Here is a 27556-nt window from a genome sequence, read left to right on the forward strand (position 1 = left end):
TTACTGTTAGGGAAAATAACAAGAAGAATTGCATAAAAGAATAAATGTAGGACACCTGGCACAATTGCAGTGCACAGAATAGGTCCTCAGTTAATTCCAGCCAATGTAGTAATACTTGTTATAATTTTAACAGAATGATGCAGATAGACTCCAGTTTCTGGTGGGATGAGGAGCAAATCAGAGGTGAGAAATTGGCAATAACTAACAATGATTACTAGTTCAAAAGTTTGGCAGTTAAAAGAAATAAGGATTTTGAGGGCTATATGGAGAAGACTGGTGGTTGAGGACAGATGTGGGGTTTTCAAGATGTGAGACTTGAACATGTTGGCATGCTAAGGGACAGGAGCTGGTAGAGAGGATGAAGTTAGAAGAAAGAGGCAGAGAGGTCTTTTGGGAAATAAGCAGATGCAAGGAAAAGCCCCTTTTTCTGAAATAGCAAAAGAAGTATGTGAAGGGGATTAAATGAGGTAATGCATTAGAGAATCCAACGAATGGCATTTGGGGTACCTAAAAATTGTGTTGACTTAGGCTGTGAGCATGGATACACACACGTGCATATCCATATTCATATTCGGGTACCAGTGTCTATAGCTACACCCACCCCCCACACAAGAACACACAGAGTTAAACGTTTTAATTAAGACTGAAGTGTTCTCCCTGAACCCTTCAGCTGAAGTTCATACCTGGTCACCTCACTTTCTTAATAAAGGAAGAAGGCATCTGCTGAGAGATGGGGCAGAATTGCAAGGTCACAAGGATGAGACTGATAGTTTAAGCTGGCCTCTAAAAGAATGAGAGAAAGAAGAAGGTGCACCTAGAGGAGGACCTCTAAATGACACTGGGGGTCTGCTGGAGACTGGATATTATGTGTTATAGACACTTAGGGATGGGGATTTCCTGCAGCAAGCCCCATTTCCCTGAGAACCTTTGGGGTTGGCTGGGAAGCTGTGGTGTAATAAAAGGCAGGTGAGAGAGCAAAGGATGCTATGAGGACAGGAAGTGAAATGGTAAACTACAGGGTTTGAGGGCATAGAAAGAAAAGATGCAGCCAAGGAGATCCCAGAAAGGATGACACTGGATGGCTCCATAACATAAAAGAGCAAGTGCGGGGGCAGTGAGGAAGGAGAGGAACCAGAAGGATTGAAAATGGTCATTAGAGGGTTGTCTACTAGAATTTCAATTTTAAAAAAGAGAACAGCTTGGCTGGGCATGGTGGCTCACACTGAAATCCCAGCACTTTGGGAGGCCAAGGTGGGCCGATCACTTGAGGTCAAGAGTTCAAGACCAGTATGGCCAACATAGTGAAACCCCATCTCTACTAAAAATACAAAAGTTAGCCAGGTGTGGTGGTGAGTACCTGTAATCCCAGCTACTCAGGAGGCTGAGACAGGAGAATCGCTTGAACCCAGGAGGTGGAGGTTGTAGTGAGCTGAGATCATGCCACTGCACTCCAGCCTGGGTGACAGAGTGAGACTCCATCTCAGAAAAACAAAAAAAACCAACAAGTCTTAGAATGCCTCCTAGGTAAGGAGTTGCTAAGGTAGAATATAAGTGATAGCCATAGGAAATTGAGGAGCTTCAAGGCTGCTCCTGCACCCTCCACCCACACTAATAAAATGACATTTCTTTCTGCAAGTGCCCAGTGGTCTTTAGTTGCCCAATTATATATATGTCCTATTCTTCATTCTCAAAATTTTTGACTTCTCTTAGTGTCCTTTCCTGTTGACCACCTCCTTCATGCTCTCTGCCCCTTGGGTGTCTGGCATATGTACTCTTGGTTCTCTCCTTTCCATTCCTCTACTCTCCTCCCCTCAACCCTCAGCTTGCTGATAGGACATTCTCTGAAGACTCCTCTGTCTACACATTCAGGATCAGAGTCACACCATGGCAAAGATGTGCATGAAAGATTGGTGGAGGGACAGAGGAGGCGAGCAGACCAGTTACAACACCGATTCTGGAGTTTGAGAAAATGACACACCAGCCTGAAATTGGAAAGTGGCTCTGGGAAAGGGAAGAGCAACGGATGTGGAACATATTTTAGAGTTTATAATGAAAGTCAGCAGGACTCGATAACTGGGAGAAATATGTATATGGGGAAATGAAAACAGCAGGACAAAAGATGACTGAAATGTTGAGACTTACTAAGAGGAAGACATTAACAAAAGGAGAGAACTTGAGAGGACAGAGGCTTGGGAGTGAGGATCGAGGGAGATACTGGGTTCTCTGTGGAGCGTGTTGAGTTTCAGGTGGTAGCAGCTCATTCAGATAAGATGTACAAAACATAGATGGAAATTAAAATGGTGCCCAAAAGACAGAGAGGTGAGTACTAGAAACATATATTGGGGGTTAATGACCCTAGGTTAGTTGTGTGAATGACACACTAGAGCAGAGGAGCATAATGCCAACTGAGAACTAGTAGGAAGAGATGACAGGAGGGCCAAGTAGAGAACCTTGGAGACAGCTATATTAAAAGGGTGGCATGAGAAAGGCCCTCAGAAATATAGATGTGTCACGAAGCAGGCAGGAAGCAAGTAGAGATAGTGAAAAGAAAAGAGAAAGCAATAATCTTGAGGTCTAGGGAAGACTTTGCAGAAAGATTAGAATTTCTGTGGCTCAGTGGAAGGAGAAAATAAGGAAGACAGAGAATGCAAGTAAACAGCTACTTGTTGGATTAAGCTGTAATCAAGGAAGACCACAGCCTTGTACCCTTATTCCTCTTTGGTGGTAGAGAAGGAGGAATATATGGGCAAAGAGGGAAATGTTGAGATGGAGAAACATGGCAGGCTGATGGTCTTCAACATTCTTCTTAAAGGAGAAGGTGGGGATCTCCTGTGGAAGGCTTGGAGTAGATGCTTTAGGGAATGGAAAAGGCACTAGTTAAACCTGGAGGTGATAGCCTGGGAAGAAATTGGGTGATTGAATGTCCTGTGTTGCCCAGGACAGTCATGGTTTACACATGTCGTTCCAGCATAGTTATTTTAATTATCCCTCTTGTCACTCAGTTGGGAATATATATTGCAAGGTCATCCTAGAAAGAAGCAATGAAGACTTAAAGACAAGAGATGATTCCCTAAGCAGAAAAACAAACAAAAAACACACAAAGTAAGACCCCCTGGCATGTTCTGCTTAGAAAGCTGAGGCGTACAGCATGTCATTTGTACTGCTGGGTCCAACAGAGAAATGAGTGGCTCAAAAGACTGCAGAGAGTACCTAGGGCATTTGAAATTTAGTTCATTAGAACCTCACTGCTGAGCAGACACCCACACTCAATTGGAAAATGTTCAAAGTTTATTTTCACGCCAAACAAACCAAATAAATGACTTTTGGTTGTATTGGTTCTATTTGGAGCGGTTGCCAGTGCAATCTTCTGTCCTCTTTTTTCCTACTTTCTTGGTACATAATACACTTACTAGTCCAACAATGGTATTATGTTGTTCGGAAGTCAGACCTTTTTTTTAAATCACCATCTAGATCATTAGCTCTAAGTATTTTTGGTTCAGGCTCCTCTACACTCCTAAATGTTACTGAGGATCCCAAAGATCTTTTAGTCGTGTTGGCTCTCTGAAACAATGATTATAATTATGGAAAAACTGAAAAAATTAAATATTTATTAACTCACTTAAAATAGTAATAAATATCACAAATAATATATTTTATGAAAAAACCAATATATTTTTCAAAACAAAAAATATCAAGAGGCACTTTTTTCATTTTTGCATCATTTTAATATCTGCCTCAATAAAAGACAACTGATTCTCATATCTTCTTCTGCATTCAATCTGTTGAATACCCTTCAACGGAAATGTGTGAAGAAAATCCAGCCTCACACAGATATGCAAGGAGGAGTGTTTTGGTAGACTTCAAAGATAATTGTGGGTATTCTTTAATACTATACCAAAATTTGACAAGCAGAAATTTATTAAAAGTTGGTTGCAATGTGGAATCTGTAATCATCTATTGATCATTTATAAAATACTGGTTCATTGAATTATTCAGTGTTGACAATAATAATATATATAATATTTTTAAATTATATACATTGGTATCACCACAATTTCATCCGACAAATCTTTAAGTATTGGAAAATTGTTAAGCTCACGTTGGTAGATACAGAGTTTCCAGGAAGCAATTTTTCACTTGAAAGCTTGAATTTTATTGTTAGCCACAAATACTACCAAGTTGTTTCCTTAAAATGACAGGCTTACTTCATTCATTATTGGGAAAATGCCTTTCAGAGGCCTAAGTCTGGGTAACTTTGTCTGTCAGGAGTTATTTCACAAAAAAATGCAGATCCATGAAAAACGTGGCTAATTGAGCTCACAACGCAGTTATAAAATTTTTCCCCCCAGAGACTATTCTACTTCAGTGCACAGCAGAAGTGCTCTATTCTCCCTTCCCTTTTGGTCACACAGAATTTTAAGATGTATATGTTCTCATGACTGCTCCCACCTTTCTCTTCTTCTCTCCCCTTGTCCCTCCATCTTTGTTACAACCATAATAAGGCAATCCTTGTGCATTGCATATTGTCCTGGTTGCTTTTTAAAACTATCTCCTTAAGTTGTTGGTTTTGCAAGCCAAATTATAGATCACCAAGGGGCACAGCTCAGATATATTGTTCCTTCTTATTAATTAATATGTTTTGCCAAGATGTATAGTAGACATGCAGTACATAGTTGTCCAGTGAACATTGGATGAATGAAGTGGATGAGAGCCTCTCCTATTTATTCGGTTAGGTTGGGTTAGGAGGGCATATTTTTGCTCAATTGAATTATTAAGACAAACATCATCACCCAAAACAGTAGACATCTTAATAGCTGTGTTTCTCTAAAACATCAAGTTTTGTATTTCAGGCATGCTTCTTTAATAATAAATAACAACAGACTATGTCTAAAAATAGTTATCTCTAGAGACCAATGCTACCAAGTGAAACATGAAACTCAGCATCTTCTTTGATGCAAGATGGGGTTTTTTGGATACAGTATAGACCCTTTTAGAGTAGAGTGATGTATTTAATCTTTCTTAATTATATACTGATGCCTGTGAGAGTTCCACAAGATTGTCTAATATAATCAATAGCTTGTTGCAGCTTATTTGTAAAAGGTAAAAAGATGATTTTTAAAAATTTACATTCATCAAGTTTCTAAAAATTGATGGTCAGAAATATTGCAATTTATAATTAGGAGGAACAATCTGTGTTTTATGTATTTAAATTTTATATATTTCTTAAATGAGATGTTTATGTATTCTAATAATTCACTTTTTGGTGTATAAGCATCTGTTAGAAATAAAATAATACTAGACACTTAGGCAATATCCAGAATTGCAGAAATGTTTACAGGGCAAGTAAGTCTCCATTTTCAATTCACCCATCTCCCTCAGAACTTCTGCTCTGAGAATTCACTGCATATCTGGGTGAAACTTACTAGATGTTGTGAAGAAAACAGAGAAGTCTGTGGTGTGGCCTTTCAGGCTTTTTCTGCATATGTAAGTATGTATTAGAAAGAGAATTGTTTAAATGCATTTTAAAAGTGAAAATCTAGTTGCTGCTTCTAGCAATCCGATTTGTAAAATATTGCTTAAAGATCCCCCGGCAGAAGTCAGTTCATTACTGTATGTATTCGTTACTCAATTTTCATTATTGTATGTAGTTCCTTCCTTCCCAGTGTGCCTGAAACTAGGTTTCACGTGTGTCTGCTAACACCATGTAGACAGAACCATGAGTGCCCCACGCCTGGAGCGACTGTGGCCAGCAAGAAGGCTGGTTTGCAGCTGATGTTATTCCTATCAGCGCCTGAGGTCACGCATGGGGCAGGCCCCGCTGAGCTTCCTAAGGCAGCCTTTGAACACCAAGCTTAGGAACGCAGCCTTGGACAATCTCTCACCACATTGGAGTTGACAGCATGAATGCAATCATGGAGCTAAATGGTGTTTCAGAGAATGAGATTGTACCTCCTCTTTAGTTCTGCTTCGCTCCAGGTTACCAACTGCCCCAGTTTCCATGGGACTGTTCCAAAAGCAAGGAAGTCCGAGGGCCCCTTTTATGTTGCCCAATTTTCCTGGCACTGGTACAAAATCCCAAATCATGCATGATGGGAGTAAACTTGGAACTGCAGAGTATTGCGGGGATTATGAAAGAATCAGACACAACCCACGTTATTGATCTTCAATGCAGAGAAACTCCAGAGCATTTCTTCCCCTGAACTGATTTTACTTTTTGTCAGCGGCAGCCAATACGAAGCCTGAAACCCACTTGGCATTCAGCACTTTTGCGTTGGAAACTGCCTGTGTGATTGTGCCAGAGGTTGCCCTAGGTGTTCATCATGAGCACTTAAAATGATTGCTTTTGCAGTTGCAGATGGCTGTACCAGTTCTAAACAAAGAGGGTCACTGAGGGCTCTGCTTATAGAGTGCAGTTTCTGGAAGGAAATCACCACAGACTGTACAATGAAGCCCAAGCTCGCTGGACTCTGCTGGCCCAGGGAATTTTTACAAGGTTAAGTCAGCCATAAATTCTGTCTGGGCCTTGTCTGTTCCCTGATAGTTCCTCTAGGGCTTTTTTGAGAGTTTAAATTAAGCTGTATCTTCTTGTCCATTGAGATGCACAACTCCCACTCCCTATGGATGTGTTTGTGCAAGCTCCATCGCAGGAATACGTGGGAAGCTGGGCTCTGTCTTCACTGCCATCTCACAGAGAAGAGAGTTGAGGGACAACAATACTGAATTACACATGATCGTGATCTACACAGACCATCCATTTCAGAAAAAAAAAAAAAAAATGAAAATCTCTGCTGCCAAGGAGAAAAGAGAGCAGGAAATCAAAATAGCCCCCTAAGAGATGATTACTTTCATTTTATAAAATGAAAATTATAAACTACAGGGAGTTTCTCTGCAGATTTTTAAAAAAATCTTATTTCAGAATGTTTTACTTCTTGCTTCAGAATGTTTCATTCTGCCCCTTACATCTACTTAGTATTTTTAAATTGGTGCATATCAGACCTTGGACTTGGAATTCTTTTTTTTTATTTCCTTGTTATTGCCAAATCCTGTGCCAACAAAAGAGTTCCAGGCGTTCATAAGAAGCTGCTGCCATGTATTCTTCCTATAGAATATGCGATTACTGAGTTATCAAAAATACATGGGCTCCCTTATCTTGATACTGTTCTCATCTTTGGACAGTTTATTCCTGAGACTAACCAATCTTGTAATCAGGTTAAAGCTCTTATAAAAAATATTTAGTGCCTTTATCATAGATAAACACACATGAAATCCCTCTGTGTGTTGAGTGTGGTCAGTATGTCATGCTAGTAAAGAAAGTCACCATGTTTCTTGTTAAGCATGAGGATGTAGTAAAAGAAACTCTTGTTGATTTGGATCCCCACCCGCCCCCCTTGCCCGTCATTCAGCAGAACCTGGAACATGTAGGTTTCCAGTGGCTTGCAGCAGAACTGAGACAGAAGAGAAGGTGGAGAAGCACTGTGGTTGGGCTCCATAGAGTAGGCTGGGCTTCTGCAGAGCCTTCTATGCCAGGGAGCAGCTGGTCATTTTTGTCCATCCCCGAACTGATTTTTTTTTTTCCATGAAACCTTGGCTTGGATAGCTTCCTGCAAGCAATGTGAAATCTTACATATGTGCCAGGTGAACTGCTGTTCGAGATATTTTCAGAATTCAAGAGTGTTATGCTAGGAAGTCAGGATCATTTCAGAAAAAAAGAAAAAAAGCAACAAGCAATTATGGGGTTTTATTTCTGTACAATCTGTAATTTTGAGTTGTCGTTCCTCTATGGGAGGAGCAGCCTGAGATGGTTATGGTGTGTTATGGGGCAATTGCTACAGGAACAAGGCCAGGGGCCTACTGTAATTTGGCCTTTGCACACAGAGCTATAAATATCAAAACATGATATTCTAGCAATCCCTTTGTTTTTTTGGTTTCCAGTCATTGGAAGCATATTCTTTGTCTTGTCATTTATTTGTTACAAAAATGAAAACCTAATCCTGACTTAGGCTTGAGTGGTGTAGGAGCAGGGACCCGTGCATAATGAAGCCACCCTTGCTGGCTGCTGCCACAGAAGCCAGGAGACCAGGGTGCCTGCTGTTATCTTAGAGATTGTTTTTGCAGCGCTTGCTTCTGGCCTAATAACCACTCCTGGAGATGAAAATGGAAAAATCCATTTTTATTTTCTAAATTACATGGAAAGCCAGCCCATGATGTCACTCTTCTAGAACAAATAACAGTAAAAAAAAAAAAAATTTGTTTTAATGGCTTTGTGAGATAAATATAAATTGCTGTAGAGGGATAGCGGTGATGTGATGGAAAAAGAAAAAATGAATGTGGGACTCTAAATGTTTGTCTCCACCAGGAATGTTATTGGATTCTGCCCTGTTTGTTCTTCCTTTGTTGTTAAGTCACGGGGTATATTCTCAGCGGGCAGAGCACAAGACAGGCAGTGGAGACTCGATCTCATTAATGATTCAACACGCCACCCTAGTGGCCACCCGAGCACACGGTCCACATGGGAATTCGAAATGGATGTACAGTTCATTGCTTTGGCTTTCTGGGAAAGAGGCTCTCAGCTTGGGTTGCCTGGGAAAATCACCTGTACTCTTTACAATTACTAATGCCCTCCCCATGCCCGCACACTCAAATTGCCCTAGTCACAGGTAGGGCGCAGACAGGTCTTTTTCAATCTCCCCGTGCAGCCAGGGTGAAGAACCACTGTCTTGGAAGAAAGCAAGTTTGGGAGAACCCAAGTGCAGCCTCATCCAGCAACCTCAAACCCTGCTGACCTTATTCTGCTGAAGAGACGATGTCTTCTTGCCCTCCCAAACAAAGGCAGAGAAGACCTTGGGGGATTGGAGTCAGGGTTGTAATTTTCTTACTCTGTGGAGTATCTTTTTCTGTCTGTAAAATAAATACCACAAAAGTGCTGAAAAAGTCGGAAAAAAAAACACTTATGCCGCCGTTTTGCATCAGTATTGGCTCAGCAGCCGGGTCAGCCAGGCAGATTTAATGCCTTTGTTGTAATGAGAACCTTTTTCTTCACCCAGGGGAACAGGATGTCACAGTTTTGACCTCTGTGGTTTTGGCTATTGAACTGGTCCTCAAAGCCAGAGAGTTCAGAGCTAGGTCTGAGGTTCTGAGGTTCTTCTCCTGGGAATTGTCAAGAGTGTCATGGAAAGTAATTTGCCAGGGACAAGGCATCTCTCTGGTGAGTGGTGATACTCTAAAAGGAAGGGATGTGTCCAGCCTTGTCCCAGAAAGGCCGGTAGGGAGGGCCCTTAGCTGTCCACCAAGAGGGAAAACTATATGTTGATGAGTGTTCTGCTTGTTGGATAAGAAATGAACATCTAGAATGGAGTTGAGGAAACGTTTTGCTCAGACCTGGCTAAGACTGAAGGAAGAAAGTGTCAGGGTTCAATTACCCTAAAGTCATGTGTCCAGGCGCAATGCCAAGTGCTGGGAGTGCCAGGCTGTGCAAATCAGAGCTGGCCTCAACACCCTAGATGTGATGCAGCTTGGCTGATACATCTTCTCCCTTGGGGAGAAGACTGAGTGAGCAAGTGTTGGGGAGGAATTTCACAAGGGAGGTGCAGGGTGCCACGAGAAGAGACAAGTGTAGGACCCTCCCCACTGGCATGTTCCCAGATGGCCACTGAATTGGATTGCCGAGCTACCCCGTTATCTCTCAAGGTTGGATGAAGCACTCCTCCCTCCCCATATGCAGATGTCATTGCAGGTAGACCAGATACCTCTGGGTACATGCTCTGCAGTCTGTACCTAGCACTGTACTCTGAACTAAGGGTAGAGAAGAGGACTGCATGGTAAGAAACACAAACTGACTGTTTTCTCTCACAATACCCATACTTACTCTCAATACTTGACTTCTGACATGAAGTGTTGGGCAGGGGCGTTCCTACACACCAAGCAATTCTCCAGCGAACACCAACAAGGTGTCCTATAACTTAATTCATTTCTGACACTGTCTACCTGGAGTTAGAGTGAGATCCCACAGGCTAAGGAAGGGCTCAGTCCCACGAGACTATCTCACTTCACATTTCAGTGGCAGTCCCAGGTTGTGACCTTTGCTTCTAACCCTCCAGACATTAATCAGAGTTCCCACAACCCCCTCCTTGGGTTCCATGGTTTTCTAGGATGGCTTGCAGAACTCAGGGAAACACGAATTTACATTACTGGTTTATGATAAAGAATAAGGATATTACAGAGGATACAGAAGAACAACCAGATGAAAAGGTACCCAGGGCAAGATGTGCAGGAAGAGGTGCGGAGCTTCCGTACCTTCTCTGGGTGCACTGTCCTCCCAGAACCTTTGCCTGGTCAGCAGCCCAGAAACCCTCTGAACCTGGCACTTCAGGGATTTTTATGGAGGCTTCATCACATAGGCAGGATCCATTACAAACTCAGTCTCGAATCCCTCTGCCCTTCTCAAAGGGTGTAGAGCTGGGCTGAGTGTTCCAGCCTTCTAATCATGATTTGGTCTCCCTGGTGACCAAGCCCAGCTAGAAGCCCCCAAAAGTCAACTAATTAGAACAAAAGACTCTCCTATCCAGGAAATTCCAAGAGAGTAGGAGCTGTGTGTCAGTAACAGGGGTCAAAGATCAAATTTATGTTTCTGATTTTGTCAAAATATCACAGGGACCCACCGTCTGCTCATTGGCAGCAAGTGCCCAGCATGACAGTGGAAACGTTTCTGTGGAGAGAACAGAAGCTAGACAAAGGCGGCTGTGAAATAGCCTGCAGCATTGTGGAACCCGCCTTTCCATCACTCAGGACCCTCCACAAGGTGGAAAGTGACTTAGAAAGAAAAGGAAATTTAAGCAAAACCACCTCTGTCCACTTAGGTAGATTTGGGAAAGGCATTGGCTTTTGAAAGGATACACCTGTTCAAAAAGATAATTTCTAAAGCCCCATTAGAGCTAAGATCCAGAATCTCAGCTGTGGTCTTTGGGCTCCGAGTAGACTCACTCAGTCCGTTTTGATTCAGCCTCAGGCCGTCTGCTTGTCTTACAAGCAGAGAATGGGAAGCACTAAGAACATCCACTTCTCAGATTAAGTCAGGACCTGTAGTTCATTTTAAAAGTAGGTTCGAGATTTGCAGCTTAAACCTTTGAGACATCTGGTCATAGCTGGGGTCTTTGTAGCCTTTCCCTCCCCTCACCCGACGGGACCATTATGAGAGTGGAATGTTTTCTGCACCCTTAAGGGCCTATCATCCACCCCTGAGTGAAGAAACCTCAGGTTTCTCTGGTTGGGGAAGGCCCTCATTGTCTGGACTCCTCTGTGGTAGCCCAGCTCCAGTGTGGAGAAGACTACCATTGGCTCTCTTGGCTTCTCACCTGTTCCCCTGTTTCTCTTGCTCCTAAGTAGCAAAACTGACTGGTTTCTTTCCACGACTGTTTATATTTCCCTCCTTCTCCCTGGGAAAGGTGATAATGATCAGAAATAGCAAAAAGGCAGCAGCAGGAAGACAGAGGAGGGGCACAGGGCTGGATCTCAGCCATGGTCCTAATGCCCTGCAGCACAGTTGCTAGGGGCAAGATCTGTGAAAGGGATTTGCAGATGAGGGTCCCTGAAAATCTCAGTAAGACACAGTCATAAAGAACCCACCAATGAGTGCTACCTGTCTTCTCGTCAGTGAGCCAGCCAGAGGCACTGCTGTATCATTACAAATCCAGTGGAATAGCTATATGACCTTGGGCGAGTCATTTTCACCTTTCTCAGCCTCAGTTTCCTCACCTATAAAATAGTCGCATTTTACTTAAAGCACAGATCGTTTTAAGATTGACGTGATATGAATATGATAGGACATAGCAAAATACAAGGAATAATAAAATATTGGTGGGAGATGTTATTATGCCCATGCCTTGCTAAGTGATGATAACCAATAATGACTGTTAGATCATGAGGGAGCCTTTCAGATCCTCAGTTCACGACAGATAACTTGTCATAGAAGGAAATCCAGAGCTCTCTGTCAGGCAAGTATTGGGCATCATTGGGACGCTCTGTCAGGTGTCATTGGGATGCAAAAAAAAGAAAAAAGAAGAAAAAAAACCAGCTGGATCTATTCTGTCTAGTGTATATCAACTTCACAATGTATATTTCTACATAGCCAAAAAAATGAAATCCAAAAATATTTTAAGCACTTTTTAGTAATCACAAATTCAGCTGGGTTAGGTCAAATTTCAGATTTAAAACTAACTTCTTATAGAATCGCTCACTTGTTCACCCCTTCAGTAAGTCAGCAAAAATTTGATTTCTGAATCTTTGGAATTTGGTATAATGAATTTTCCCTTGCATTTAAAGAGAGCTGCTGTATTGATAAACATGTTGACGAACACATAGGACATGCCATTCTCACTACACTGACTACAAAGTATGCAGTCTGGATCCTTCCATAATCAGAGGAGCTGTCAAGCAACACAGATCTGCCAGTATAAAGAATCCAAAACCAGGAAGCTTTTAGTGTTCACCACTGGCCTTGAATTTGCTTCATTTCTGGAAAAAGGCTCAAATGTCCTAGTATGTTGACATATCTTTCTGAGCTTCATCATTCCCATTCTTGGAAAAAATACCATTGTTTCTAAATGGTTTACCAGCAGTGTTATAGAGCCCCACAATCTGGGGTACTATGAGGGAACCACCTTCCAGAATCTGCTGCCCAAAGCATCATTATGTGATGCTTTTTAAAAAAAAAAATTTTTTTTTAATCTAAAAAAATCACGAAACTCTGACTTAGCATTCAAGCATTCAGCAGTCACTCAAAAGCTTCAATTCCAAACATTGCATGTGGGCTTACTGGGGTTGAGTTAGTGGCGTGCAGAAGTCTGCAGGAAGCTCCCTGTGGGGAGAAGCCAGGTCCTAATCCAGGCCGGAGCTCGTATTCTATGCATTCTCATCATGTGGTTTACATAACTCAGCTCAAAAATGTGATCAGGCACTTAATTCCTGGCACTTTGCGAGGTTGACGAGCAGACTTTTCTAGAATGGAAAACTGTGACCAGTTTGCTGTGACTTCATAATAGCAAGACACATGGGGTGTGTATTTTTGTTGTTTTTGTCCAACAGCTTGGTTTTTTTCCCTTCTCTCCCCAAAAAGTTGATCCACATCTTCACATACCTGTCCTATAACTTCTTTGGAAACTGTATGAATGTTAGGGTGTGACTGGATTCTGAAGACAGAATTTCACAGTACACATTTTTCTACATCTAAAAGGAATTGGAATTGAATTCCAAATTGCATTTAGAATTGACTCAGACAAGGTAATGCCTCTTCTGGGTTACGCTGGATAATTGAGTTAATTCAGATCCATTTGAAGGATGGTCCTTGAAAAATGTTGCCTGTGGAAAGATGCTATATGCACAGTGCATCATCTGTCTGCATTCTGAGAATTGAAATCTTATGGTCTTGGTCCTATTTGAACTTGGTGTCTTGTTGTTTGTTTTGTTTTTTTGTCTGTTTGTTTTTGTTTTTGCCCAACTCACTTTTACTGCTTTTGTAAACATCGGTTTGGAATTCCAGCTCACAACTGTTACTCCAAGGGAGATGATGGATGGTCGCTGTCTGGTCATAGCAGCCTCCCTGCTAGCTTGCACAGTCGTGACTAGTTCAGTTCTGAAGTTCAACACGTTTCTATGTAATGTGCCTTATGAAAAAAGAGGGGCAGCGTGCGTCCTCCAAGGTTGGCTTACACCCTGCATCACTTAAGCATGTGTAATTGTAGTTCGTTGCAGTGTTGATATCCTTTACCTGGTAATTAATGTACTTTCTTCCACTTCTGTTTGAGATGTGTTATTAACTTCTCAGATCTGTCCTGCTGCTCCTGGTTTAATCTGTACACGGTAGGAAGAAATTCTGTTTCTTACCAAAATTGCAGAGCAATTTGATCCAGTTTCTTTTGTTGAAATGCTGAGTTAATTATATTTAACCACGGATGATAGTAAAGTTGCACTAACAGCATTTTTTAATCAATGGGAAATGTTTAGCTTGTGTGGGGTGGGGGAGCTGGGAATCCAGATGTGGGGGAGGCCAGGCAACCAATTCTACAGAAAAACGTTAACTGTGTGATTAAGCATAAGCTTTCTAATGGGGTTGTTACAGGACTAAAGAGGCCTTTATTGCATGAACATGGAGGCAGGATGTAAATGTGCTTGTGTGCCTGTTAAAGAGGAGAAAGAAGATTCTCTCTCTTCCTCTCCCGCTCTCTTTCTATGTGTGTGTGTGTGTGTGTGTGTGTGTGTGTGTGTGTGTGTGTGTGTGTCCTTGTTTTCTGCACATCTCCAGGTTGCTTTGTAGAAGTAACAGCCAGCTTGGGGACCCAGGACAAGATTGACCTAGCTAATAGCAACATATCCCAAAAACAGAAACCTGGGACAATTGTTTATGTGGTTTAATGGGCAGCTAGACAGACCTGTTTGCCCACGTTATGATGCTAGATCATTTCAACTTGCGTTTATTGGTAGAACAATCAGGGTTGAACTCTCCCCAGTGTAAAATCAGTACTGCAGATTGGCTCCACATTAATAATGCAGAGAGAAAAGATGTTTGCTTAGAAAAAGCTAGAACATAAACTGTGATTTGCCTTCTCCTGACCCTGTGGCACCTCCTCAAAAATAGAGTTTGAGCTGTACATCACATAGGGGAAGAGATAATACATCTTTTCACTTGTCATCAATTCTTTGATTTTTGTTTGCACTCTTGCGTGTAAGTTGACAGTTGGTTCTATGAAGACATTGGTCCTGGTAATCTTGCATTGCTTTTTCAAAGTTGAATGGGAGATTTTTCTTTTTCTTTTTTTTTTTTGGAGACAGAGTCTTGCTCTGTCACCCATGCTGGAGTGCAGTGGTGCAATCTCAGCTCGCTGCAACCTCGGCCTCCTGGGTTCAAGCGATTCTCCTGCCTCAGCCTCCCGAATAGCTGGGATGACAGGCACCTGACACATGCTCGGCTAATTTTTGTACTTTGAGTAAAGACAGGGTTTTGTCCTGTTGGTCAGGCTGGTCTCAAACTCCTGACCTCAAGTGATCCGCCTGCTTTGGCCTCCCAAAATTGGAAGATATTTTTTTATAGCTGTGTTTCATTTGTTTGATTGGTTCTTTCTTTCAAGAGACGCGAAATAACACATCCAGAACCTTTTTGATTTCCAAGCATCTTCATTTTCATGTGTCTCAATTCCTACACCTCTTTTGTAGATCAAAGCTACCTTTTCTTACAAATTATATTTATATTTCTGTGGTGCTTTTCAATTCATTTGAGCATTGCCAGATTATTGAGAATTCATAGCAGCCTGAAACTAGGGAAGGCAGATTGCTAGCATTGTCCTTTCATGGAAGAGCAAGCTGAGATCAGAGGACATGCCCAGAGCTCCATGGCTAATAAAGGAAGAGGGTTCCAGGCCTCATACCAGATCCACAGACCCCAAACCCTGACCTCTTCCCAGTAGGGCTCACAGCAGTTTGCTCTTGATTTGATTTTTGGCAAACAATTTCCTCCCACCATTAAAATTCTACCCACTCTTAAAATAGGATCGCTGTCTTTTGGTCGTACCTATTTTTTTTTTCTGTAAAGGCAGTGTGCAGTGAAAGTGGCGAGGACCTGACAGTGAGTGAAAAAGCAAGGGAAAATGGAAATGCACTGGCTAGATGTTAAGAAGGTACAAAAAAATGCAGGCTTATGTCCTTACTAGTTGAAAAGATATCCGAAAGTCAAAAGGCTATGGAGAATCATGTTGAGGCATTGGTCTTTGGGAGGGAAGGGAGAGAAATAAAGGAAGAATAGAGTGATTTTTGTTGTTGTGTGTCTTGCTTTATCTTTTCATCTCTGGCCTGCTTGTTTGGGTTTCATTTTTATGTCTCCCTGGCCTGGTTGGTTATTAAACAGAAGGCCTAAGAAAACTAAGGGCAAAAAGGTGTTTCTCTTTCATACTATATGGAATAGACATTGGGGGTCATGAATTAGAGCACTCTTGGATGGAAAATGAAAATCATTAAATTTGTCTTCCAACACTACTAAAAGCTAATTGTATTAAAATAATTATTTATGCTGTAAGGGCCCAGCAATCTGAGCTGATGTTGGTGTTGCATTGTATTTGTGTTTAGAAAATCTGCAGCAGTATAATTAAAAGTAAAACACAGTGACTTGATTTTCAGGGGTCTTTCTTTCTGTGGGAAGTGCAGGGTTCAAGAGGGAGTAGGAAAGAGACAGGGAAAGTGAATTAATGAGTGCTGCTTGCTTCTGTGTGCCATAGGCTATGACCTTATTTATTCATGTTATCTCATGTAATCTCCACTACAAAACTCTAGGGTAGATGTTATTACCTTCATTTTACAAAGAAGGAAACAGATGTTCAGAGATGTTAAACAATTTGTGCCAAAGCATACAGCTCTCAGCTCTTAAGTAAGTGTCGGAGCCAGAATTTGAACCCAGATCTTGCCAATCTATTCCCCCATATTGTTTCTCAAAGGATAGTTTGTGGAGGCATGTGGTTTGAAATGCTCAGGAAAAGGGATAACTTGGCCGAGTGCGGTGGCTTATACCTGTAATCCCAACGCTTTGGGAGGCCGAGGCAGGTGGATCACCAGAGGTCAGGGGTTCAAGATCAACCTAGCAAACATGGTGAAACGCTTACTCTATTAAAAATATAAAAAATTAGCCGAGCATGGTGGCACACACCTGTAATCCCAGCTACTCGGGAGGCTGACGCAGGCAGAATTTCTTGAACCCTGGAAGCGGAGGTTGCAGTGAGCTGAGATCGCACCACTACCCTTCAGCCTGGGCAACAGAGTGAGACTTTGTCAGAAAGAAAGTGGGGGGGAGGGAGGGAAGGAAGGAAGGAAGTGAGGAAGGAAGAAAGGGAAGGGAGAGAAGGGAAGGAAGGAAGGGAAGGAAGGAAGGACTCATTGCCCTCCCAAAGCTAACAGTGAATTAGATTTTCTGATCACTCACTGTCCAACTGGATAATTCATCACTTTCCTACATGATATGGGTTGAATTGTGTCATCTCAAAATTCCTATGTTGAAGCCCCAATCCCTAGCACCTCGGAATGTGACCTTACTTGGTAACAGGGACATTACAGATATAATTAGTTAAGGCGAAGTCATACTGGAATAGGGTCAGCCCTATCCAGCACGACCAGTGTCCTTCTGAAAAGGAAAAATTTGGAGACAGACACACTTGGAGATCAGAGTTTTGCTACCACAATTCAGGGAACTCCCAGAAAATAGAAAAGAAGCCTGGGACGGTACTCCCATAGTACGTTCTGAGGGAGCATGACCATGGAGGCACTTTGATCTTGGTCTCCGAACCTTCAGAGCTATGAGACAAGGAATTTCTCTTTACACCACTCAATTTACACCAGTTGTTTCAGCCAGCCCTAGAACACTAACACAGTGCATCTCATCACTTATTCCCATTAGGTCCATAGTCTTGTCTCGTCAGCCCAGACTGGGTGGTGGTACTTCTTCCAAACTATCTGTTCACATACTTATGGCATATTCCAGGAGCTGCCATCAAAACCATTTTGTCTTGTGTATTACATGAAGCTCATTTCCCCTGCATTCCAAATGCCATCCTCACCTGTATTCCCAGCAGTCCCCCTCCCCTCCAACTTATCCTCATTGTGTTCTGGAATTATTATTTTCTGTGCCATCGTGGATTCCGTAAGTACTCCTTGGCTGGATGTCAGGATATTATAGCTTGAGGATTGATCTTGGTATGTTCTTTTGTCTGGGTCTTTTATTTTGCCTTATATTGTTTATTCACAGATTTTAGAAGATTGCACATTTTGTTTAATTATGTTAGAGACAGACTGGCATTTTAGCTGTTACAGTCTGTGGGAGAGGGGTTGATAGCAAAAATTATGTGGAGTTTAAATTGTGCTCGGTAAAGGAAGTGGATATGAATAAAGCTGTTTTACCATGAAAAGTAGGTATTTTGCCTTGGATCTTAGAATGGGTCTTTATTTTTTTTCCTTCTTAGCTGGAAATGTTCTAAGTGCTGCATTGTCTATTTCGTTTGCCTTTTACAAGTCTGACTGTTATAAAAAGGAAATTTGTATCTGTATTTGCAAATTTGAGCCTGGCAGCTGTGTTTTGAAGGCTTAATCTGGGATCGAACTGAGATGCAAATGATGTCGAATAGTTTTTCCCATGATGTTGTCAAGTTTTACTTTTCAAAAATACTGCTCGTGGCAGCTCCAGCCTCCACACAGGGTCTATTGAGTTTTAGATTTTTAAGTAATAGGCAATTTTAAACTGATGTTCACTCAGAAAAAGCAATGGCTTCTGGTTGTACCCTCCCTTCACAATGCCTACGCAACTGCCGTGGGGGTGCAGACAGAATCCCTTCTCTGCTCTTATTACGTTAGCCATGTTTTTGATTAGTTGGGGGAAGAAAAAGCCCTCGCAAAACCACAAAGCTTTTTGTCTCTCCTGTCTGTCAAATGTGGCTGATTTAATTTGAATGAAATTTTAATTAGAAAAATTCTGCCAAGATCTAGGCCTGATTTGAATATTTATAGATATGTTAAGAATCTCTGTAAATCTGGGGTCTAATTTGAATTGCTTCCCTGGACCTCAGCCCTGATGGTACAGTAAGCGACGGGGACGCTGTACGATAGGGCAGATTACCCACACGCTGGGCTAGAATGGTGGTCCCAACGGGGAACAGCTACGTGCGTGGTCTCTGCTATTTTAATAGCACAGTTTATCCAGAGATGTTTTTCAGGCTTGTGAGCACTTCATTATGGGAGTGGAAAATATGACTAATATTAGTAGCTTATTTGAAACATATATATTTTAGAGGCTGCAGGGTATGTTGGAAAAACCACAGGGGTTGGGAGAGTCAAAAAATCTCTGTCCAGGTTCATTCTTACCTAGTTCAAGACTTGTGTTCTTGGACTTAACCTGCAGAGCTTCAACGTCTTTATATCTAGAACAGGGAAAATAAGATGTGTGAGTCCCATAGAGAAACAGTACCAGCTCCAGGGGTCAGCACAGCAGGACTGTTGGCCTTCAGCAGCCCATTACTGTGGTTTATGAGTCAGGATGGTGGAGTTGGATTGTTGTTGCTTCTAGCTAGCTCAATGCCAGAGGCCACTTGTTCCAAATCATCCCTTACCCCTAATGAATGTGCCTGATGTTAAAAAAAAAATCTCTGTGGCATGTTACCTTTGTCATTGTGTATTTAGCATAAATGTTGTGTGCCCAGTGTGGCAGAATGAAGCCTTTAACTAGACAATGGAGTCGTTATCACAATCTGCTTTCATCTACGAAGTTAGAAGTGGAAAATCCTAAATTTATGCAAATATGAATATATATCCCCTCCTGATGATTTCCTGGCAATCCTGTTCTTTTTAACAGAGCCACAGAATAGACCCTAGTGGGACTTAGTTTCTCTGCAGTGAGTCTGCAGACTGATAGGCCCTCAGCACTTCCTGAGTGATTGCTGAGGTTTCAGCCCTTACTGACGTTTCTTTTTCAGAGATAAGACTCCATCTCCCCAACAAACACCAAGTATTTCTAAGCAACCTTAATTTCATTTAGTAATGTTGGTGCAAAAGTGTATAGGCAGTGCGGCAAGTTTCTTTGTATATGGCAAAATAAATTTGTGAGGTTTTAATGAAAAAAGGAAGAAATCCGCAACAGTAATTTGCTTCAGTAAATATTGTCAGCAGATGTGGCTGTGACTCCTGGAACAGGGCTCTTATGTGCACATGAGCACATTTTGCATGTTGGACCCCCAGTTCCTCCTGAGCCAGAGACATGGAATGACCCCACCTGGCTCATCAGACCACCGATGGCTAGTATAGACTTTAACCCCATTGCAAATTCGGGAATGTGAAAATTTCATATACAGTATGATCAATATTTTTTCCACTTGCAAGTAGCATCAAGAAATCAGGCTTCATTAGGATTATCCGTAAGGTTAAGAAAGAGCAAGGGGTGGTGAAGAGCAGGAAGCCACAGGCAAGATGGTTTAGGGTAGGGGGGATCCCCACCAAAGCCTCTTCTGTGTGCATCCCAGAGGAAACTTTTGGGAGTACAAGTATTATGTTCAACATACTCTCACTCCAGGCCCAACAACAACTATATCGCCATCTTTGGGGAAAGTGCCTTTATATCTGCTGGAGAAGGTTATGTGTATGTGTGGGATTTGTACACCAACTAGGGGCCAAAAGGCTTCCTCCATGGAACTACAAAATAAGACTCCAGAGGTGCTTTGGCAACTTAGGTTGCTGGGTGATGTCATGCACTTGTGGGAGATCTGTATTTCTTAGATTGACTGAAGCCTTTGAATACTAGTGTTGATGTGTTACGTTAACCATCTGGAGACATTTTATAGTTGTTTTCAAAAGGTTGACGGAGGTCTCTAATGCAACATGAGGAATTGATGGAAGCTTAATAGAGTTTACCAGTTTTGCTGATTTGTGAATGACAGCACCACAATAACCCTTGGCCCAAGAGATGGTGGCTGTGTGTACTGTTTGAATGAAGGTGGCAAGGAGTAGAATGTGAGTCGTGCATTTTGTAACAATTTGAAAAGCAGTTGAATTGGGTACATCCACCCTAGTTGGGAAACTTTGCCCTGTTGGTTACATATATGCCATTGATTTATTCACCACTTATTTGCCTGTAGAAAGTCCTCTTGGCTTAGGAGTTTTTCACATCAGCCCCCATTCCTCAATAAGAGATGTGGTATATTTCAGTATACCTTAAATGTATATTTGGTTTTAGATCAAGGCCTAGCCTAAGCTTCTAGAGAATTAGCCTGCACGCCCCTGGGGTATTGCTAGTAAGGCTGTTATGATACTGAGAAGTATGAATCTTTGAGCTTTGCTCCTGTTCTTCACATGGAGAAATGGTAAGACATGTTTGTTTTCCTGTTTTTCATACCATTCACCATTGTAGAAAAAAGTCAATCATACTCCCCACGTATCTGAACATATTTAATGCTGTGTCCCTATATTTATAATCCCAACATATTTATACATATGTATAATTGTGCATAAATAAAAATATGAGAGAGAAAAAGGAGAAAAAGGCAAAAATAATGAAAAGGGGAATACTACTTAAGTAAATTGAAAGCAATACAGAAGTTGATAAGAGGGTAGAAGAAGAAATGATGATAAGAATATAGGTGGTGGTTTCCCTGATTTGATTATATTAATGTATGAAATCATCACATGTACCCCCAAAATATGTGTGCATATTATAGATCAATAATAAATAAATAGCATTAAAAAAGAATGTGAGTAGCTGGTATTTTAATACAATATAACATGTCTCAGGGGAACAGGGTTTAATCATCAGAGACTCTACTGATGGGAACACCAAGCTGGGAAGCCAGAGATTAGAGTGTGTTCATTCAGGTCCCTTCATCAACTATGTGAATCTCCTGATCTGTGCCAGAAATGGTGCTGGTCCTAGGGATGAACAGAACAAGGACAAGCATGGCCCCTTAGAAGCAATAGATTTAGGAAAAGTGCTCTGTAACCTTTTAAAAGCAATCGTATCTGGTAAATATGACTTATGTTACTCTAAATTAGACTCTGCTTTGATTGTGGTGAAGCATTAGTATAAGGAAGTGGTCCCAAGGTCAGAAGGGATGCTAGGTATTCCAGAGTCCATCAAAATTGTGTCATTGCAGTTGATTGAATTTTGTATTTTATAAGAGATTAGGTGAAGGGCCATTTGACTACCATCCAATTTTTAGACATTTTGAAAAAACATCTGGTCTACTCTGAGGTCACATCCCCACCTCAGAGAACACCCACTAGTCTGGGAAGAATAAACACAAAACACTCCATGGTTTTCAAAGGAGGTGTTATGGGTTTTTGAAAAGATTAATTTTCTTTCTTAGTTACATCCTAAGATATGAGACATCTGTAAATACTCTCATTGTTTGTTTTTTGTGTGTTTCATTTGTGTGTGGTTTTTTTTTCTCTATGGCCATGAGATGGGGCCAAATTTAGCTTAACAAATTCCTAAAAGCAAATACAAGAAATGCTTTCCAAATGTTTCCACTGTACCACAAAAAATACACCATTTATTTCCCAGCCTGTTGAGAAAAGCTGGCCCATCAACCTCTTATGAGGACTGCACCTTGATGAAAAATTAACATGCAGAAGGGCACATGAGAGTGATATGCTGCACTGGGTTTACCAGGAATGATGAACTTGGCTTCGCAAGGTTGGGATTTATAATCCTACTTATCCTACTTCATCTTCTCCAAACTCCAGTAGACTTTCTTGCCTGACAATGTGGCAGGAGTCATTGGCAAGATCACAAAGTGTTACCTCAAGCACATCCTGGGATGTGTTTTTTCTGGCTGCCTGTGAGTCACAGATTGCATATTTAAACATACCACTGGTTAGGATGTTTTCAATGCTGGTGTTGATCACACTTATGCACAGAGTAGACCCTGGTGTAAGCTGCTGCCCACATGAGTGGCTTGAAGGTCATCAGCTCTTCCAGCTTCTGTCTTCCCTGATCATGCTAGGATGCTGCTGCTGACCTCCTCCTTTATGTGGGCTGAAACTCCACCAGAAAGCAAGATGGGATATGTTTTCCCCCGAAAGAAACACCGTTAAAAGTCACCTGGGAAAGGGAATGTCATGTCCTCACTGCAACCTTCCCCTCCTGGGTTCAAGCAATTCTACTGCCTCAGGCTCCTGAGTAGCTGACACTGTAGGCACACATCACCACACTCAGTTAATTTTTGTATTTTTAGTAGAGACAGGGTTTCACCCTCTTGGCTAGGATGGTCTCGAACTCCCAACCTCAGGTGATCCACCTGCCTCGGCCTCCCAAAGTGTTGGGATTACAGGCATGAGCAACCGTGCCCAGCTGGGAGCATCATGTCTTTCCTACAGTTCGTAGCCAAACACTCATCTGTCATGGGCAGGCTGAGATTTCAACAGAGCCTGGAGCAGCTAAGGTGGAACTGTCACCCCAGCACTTCATTTCTACTTTCTCTCTTTTCTCTTTGTGTCTCTTGCTTGTTACCATCATATTCTCCCATAGACTCTCCCTTCACTCCCTCAAAAGGAATGCCTGCAGCAGCAGTGAAAGAGGGATTCACTAGCGGAGAGTGGGCGGGAGGAATGCTATTTTAGAAAGTAACTAAATAAATGGATAGTCAACCTCAAAAAAAAAAAAACTTCCTTAAAGACTGTGTGGGATTTAACATCCAAGAAACGAACACGAGGTAGACCATACAGATGAAAGAAATGCAAATACAGTCCTGATATTACAAATTTCCTCCTTTCTCCTTAGCCCCATTCTCTGGGTGTCTCCATTTTAGAAGAGAAAAATGAAGAAAGAGAGACAAAAAGTGAACCTGAGAGCAGAAGAAAGTCAGGGAGACAGAAAAATGGGGGCCATATGGGAGAGAAAGACATCGGAGAAGAGTAAAATAATTTAGGGCAGGGACACTCACATTACACCGCATCCCTGGTGCATTAATGTGTTGACTTAAAAAAAAAAGCTCATCTCCCAGCACAAGGCCTACCTTTCTGTCCTGAGAGGTGATGTGTATGATGAAACGTGGTGGCACATGCCAACCGTCTGGAAGTGTGACAGTGCATTCAGGCTGTTCTCGCCTCATATCCGTGGGACTCTGGCGAAGCTCCTTCATCCGGGAGGCCAATTAGCAAACTGTTGAATGATCTGTTTTTTTGCAAGTTTCTGACAAACAGCTTGGTTTCTGGCAGATGCAGGGTAACCAAAGCAAGCCTGCCTGCTGGGGTCAGGAGGAAGAGCTCAGTGAAAAAAGAAAAAAGATTAATTTCTCCTTGAGTTAATGGCACGTAAGCTCCCTGGTTGATGTCAGGACAGAAAATGTTTGCTGGGTTTCTGAAGAGTGAAGAACCTAGGGCTAGAGTCCCCAGAGGGATGACACATGGCAGTTTACAGCGTTTGAAGGCAAACCCTTGAAGAGCCCAGGTACTCTAGTCTAATTTGCATCTGCTCACTCACCTGCTGCTAACGCCAGGCTGGGAGAAGCAGGGTCTTGGTGACCCACTTTTGTTTCTAAGCCCAGGACTAGGACTTGATGGTCAGGCAGCACAGCATTATGCCAGAGCCACTCCACTGGTTTGTGAGAATCAACCATACGCGTCTCTTCCCAGCTCTGCATTTGGCAATACCATGTTGGCACCCTGAAATTTCACGATGGGAGGATTTACACCACAGGTATGGGTAAATGCTACAAATCAGGGCTCCCCCGACCGCCAAGAGCCTTTTGATAAATATTTACCAGCCTGCCACTGAGCAGGAGGGAGAGATGAAGAAACTGTGCCACATATTTTTTAATTATATGTTTGAATTATTTTGAAGCCTAGCCTTATTTTCTGTGAGAGTGTATGATTATGTGTGTACCCCCAGTTTGTTGATTCCTAAGTAAAGAATTTGCTCTCCTTTTGCTATGGAGCAAAATAAAAGCACATTTCCATTTTCAGGGTTTGTTTAAGAATTTTGCAACAAGTTGAAGGAAATCATGTCTGCTCAGCTAAGCAATTTGGTGTCTGTTGATAGCCAAACAGCCTGGAAAATTATCTTTGCCTCAGCTCACCCACTGTGCAGGGAATTATGCTGACAAGCTGGCTGCTTCCAGAGGCCTATTGTGTGGCAGCACAGTGGTGAGGGAGAGGCAGGTATGTGATTTAGCCATCTCTTGCTCTGTCTGCTCTGCTTAATAGGTGACCATTGCCAGACTGTCTTTGTGTGCCTTTTCTATCAATACTTGGGTCATTTCTTCTCTTCCATCCCTGGGGGCATGACAAAGTATAGACAATCACCAGAAGATTTTGGAAAGCATTTCCAGCAAACCACATGGAAATTGCTAGAGATAGGAGGATGTCCGAAATCTCCTTACCATGAAATGCCAAGATTTCTTTTGCTTTTAGATTGCATGTCTTAAAATATGGAGACACTTGGCTTTTGTGACAGTGTCTTTAGGAGGCATCTTGATTAATAAGAGACTATGGATGGGAAAAGATTTAACTCATGAATAGTCTAGAGTCAAAGAATGTCCACACTCAATCTCCATGATTTTATTAATGTAGAAACTTGGGACCCTGGGGTTATGTGACTTTCCTAAGGTGGGCACAAAGAACAAGACTCCAGACTCCTGGGCAACCCAGGAACAGCAGCAACATCTGCCATTACCGCTGCAGCTGCTGTTCCTTCTTATCTCACTCCTGCGATTTGTGGACCACTGACAGGCAGGCTCTGTGCTGAGCATTCTCCTGGCTTCTCATTTCATCTGATAAGCACTGAGCAGCTGCTGGGCACAAATATGACTAAGCACTCAGAGGATGCAGAGAACAGTGAGATACAGGCCCTGTCTGGAAGAGGCTTACAGTCTTTTCCTGCTTATTGGATATGGACTACCCCAATGAAGAGTGAGTTTGGTGCCACAGGGGTATTGAAATTCAGGAGAAAGTACATTTGATTGGGCTTATAGGTATCTCCAAGATTCCTTCTTGGGAAGCATTAGCTGCAGGATGAAAATAAACTTTTAGAGGTAAAAATTATAAGAAGTTTTTCTTAGCATGACACTTGATACTAAAAGAACTATAAAGCATTCTCTGGAATGATCCTTCATAAAGCCTGATGGAGGAACCCCTATCCCTAGAGAGAGTACCCCTAAGGGAAACCCCTGTGAGATGTTCAGGAGGCAGCCTTCCTATAGCACCAAGTTTTTCTTCCACTCTAATCCAAAGTAAAAACAGCAAGGACTTGTACTGAGAGTAGAAAAAGTAGAAGAAATTTCCCTTCTGAGGCCTCACTGCATTAATGCAGATGGCAATATAAGAGGAAGGAAATGGACTTTGAAGCAGAATAAATGCAGCTCCCCAGCTATTAGCTGTGTAATATTGAGCAATTTACTTAACCTCTCTAAACCTCTGGCTCCCCATCTGTATAATGGGTGGGTGGATGTGAGGTTCAACCACTCAATCAACGAGTATGCAGAGACCATGCTGCGTCCCAGAGATGATGTTTGTAAAGCATCTGGCCCATAGTTAAATGCTTGGGTATTGATGGGAGTCTTGTATCTGGGATGAGGACCTCATTCATATTGCAGTTTTCGGTACAGTATCAAGCAAGAATAAAAATATCCCTGATCTGAAATAGCAATACTGACTCTTCTTCTGGGGCTTCTTTGTCATGTTCTCAGTTTCACCAAACTGTAAAGATGAGTTCCTACAGCCTAGGCTGGGAGAATCCACTTGGAATAATTTGCTACTGATTTTTAAAGAAGGCTCTGAGATCTGGCCTGCAGCTGTGGTGTGGGAGAGCCCTGGACAGCCCCTCGGGCCCCGCCAGCCCTGTAGTTCCAAGCCGTCCACTCTCTAGCTGCCCAAGTCAGCTTGGAATCCTGAGCTTTATTTGGTAGGATGCAGGCTGTCTGGCCTTGGCCAGTGCAGGTTCTGAGGTCCAAGTACCTGCTTTGAGTGTGAGTAGGCTAACAAAGGATGGCCAGACTTTTCTTAAGAAAGGGGTTTATCAAACACTGCATGTTCTCACTTATAAGTGGGAGCTGAACAGTGAGAACACATGGACACATGGGGTGGGGAACAACACACACGGGCCTGTCGGGGTGGAGGATTAGTGGAGGGAGAGCGTCAGGAAGAATAGCTGATGGATGCTGGGCTTAATACCTAGGTGATGGGTTGATCTGTGCAGCAAACCATCATGGCACGTGTTTACCTATGTAACAAACCTGCACATCCTGCACATCCTGCACATGTACCCTGGAACTTAAATATTGAAGAAAAAAAAAAGAGGGAGTGGTTACCAAGTGGTTGTAATCCAGATGGCCTTTTCTCCTCTCTTCTGAAATAGGACTGGACCACAGAAGCAACCAGGGGTCCTGGTCCCATCTCCTTAATTGAAAGATAGCCACTAAGGATTAGACTTAGGGACCACGCTCTATTTTTGACATACAAGCCTCCAGAGTTTAAAAATTCTTTGAATGAGACCACTTAGCCACTTTAGCTTCAAAAGTATGTTTTGAAATTAGCCCCTGGGGTACATTCAGAATATACATATCTAAGTAGCTTACTGCTGTATAAACCAAAGACAAAAAAAAAAGGAAAGAAGAAAAAGACAAGTCAAGGCCATGATTTTTCTCTAGCTCCCTGGTTTTCTTATAGCCCTCATTGGAATGATGTTATTTAATAAAACACAACTCACTGTTCTCAGAGGTATTCATATCTCTTCCCTTCAGTCCATAGGGATTGCTTAACACTTGAAGAAACATCAAGCTTTTTGACTGTACCCCAAGGGAAGTAAAAGCCTTGATAGAAGAATAGTCTCTTCTTTATTTCTTCAACCTCACTCTCCTACCAGATGGCAATATGTCCAGAGATGACTGGGAATGCATTACAGAAGCACATGGGGCCCAGCTTGTAGAGTTCTTCCTGCCAATCAAGCAGGAGGTATGGAGAGTGACTCTCTTCCTTCCTTCAATGTCCTTCGTCAACCTTGCCTGGATGCTTCTCTTCTGGGCCTTCACGCAATGTAATTAACAGCTGTCCA

General features: G+C 42.2%; 1 protein-coding gene across 35 annotated transcripts in view; it reads left to right on the plus strand.

The window, feature by feature from the left end:
• Positions 1 to 27556, plus strand: part of NCAM1 (neural cell adhesion molecule 1) — a 311329-nt gene that overhangs the window by 195302 nt on the left and 88471 nt on the right. For 28 of the 35 annotated variants that reach the window (XM_017523266.2, XM_017523281.2, XM_037736633.1 and 25 more), the window contains exon 1: positions 2752 to 2818. The exons of the other annotated variants lie outside the window; for them this stretch is intronic. In XM_017523266.2, the coding sequence (XP_017378755.2) occupies positions 2767 to 2818 (52 nt within the window). In that variant the 5' untranslated portion in view covers positions 2752 to 2766. Of the gene's footprint in view, positions 1 to 2751; positions 2819 to 27556 lie in introns of those variants that run through there. 35 annotated transcript variants of the gene reach the window in all.

This window comes from Cebus imitator, unplaced genomic scaffold, assembly GCF_001604975.1.
Source record: "Cebus imitator isolate Cc_AM_T3 unplaced genomic scaffold, Cebus_imitator-1.0 Scaffold28, whole genome shotgun sequence".
NCBI classification, from domain to species: Eukaryota; Metazoa; Chordata; class Mammalia; order Primates; family Cebidae; genus Cebus; species Cebus imitator.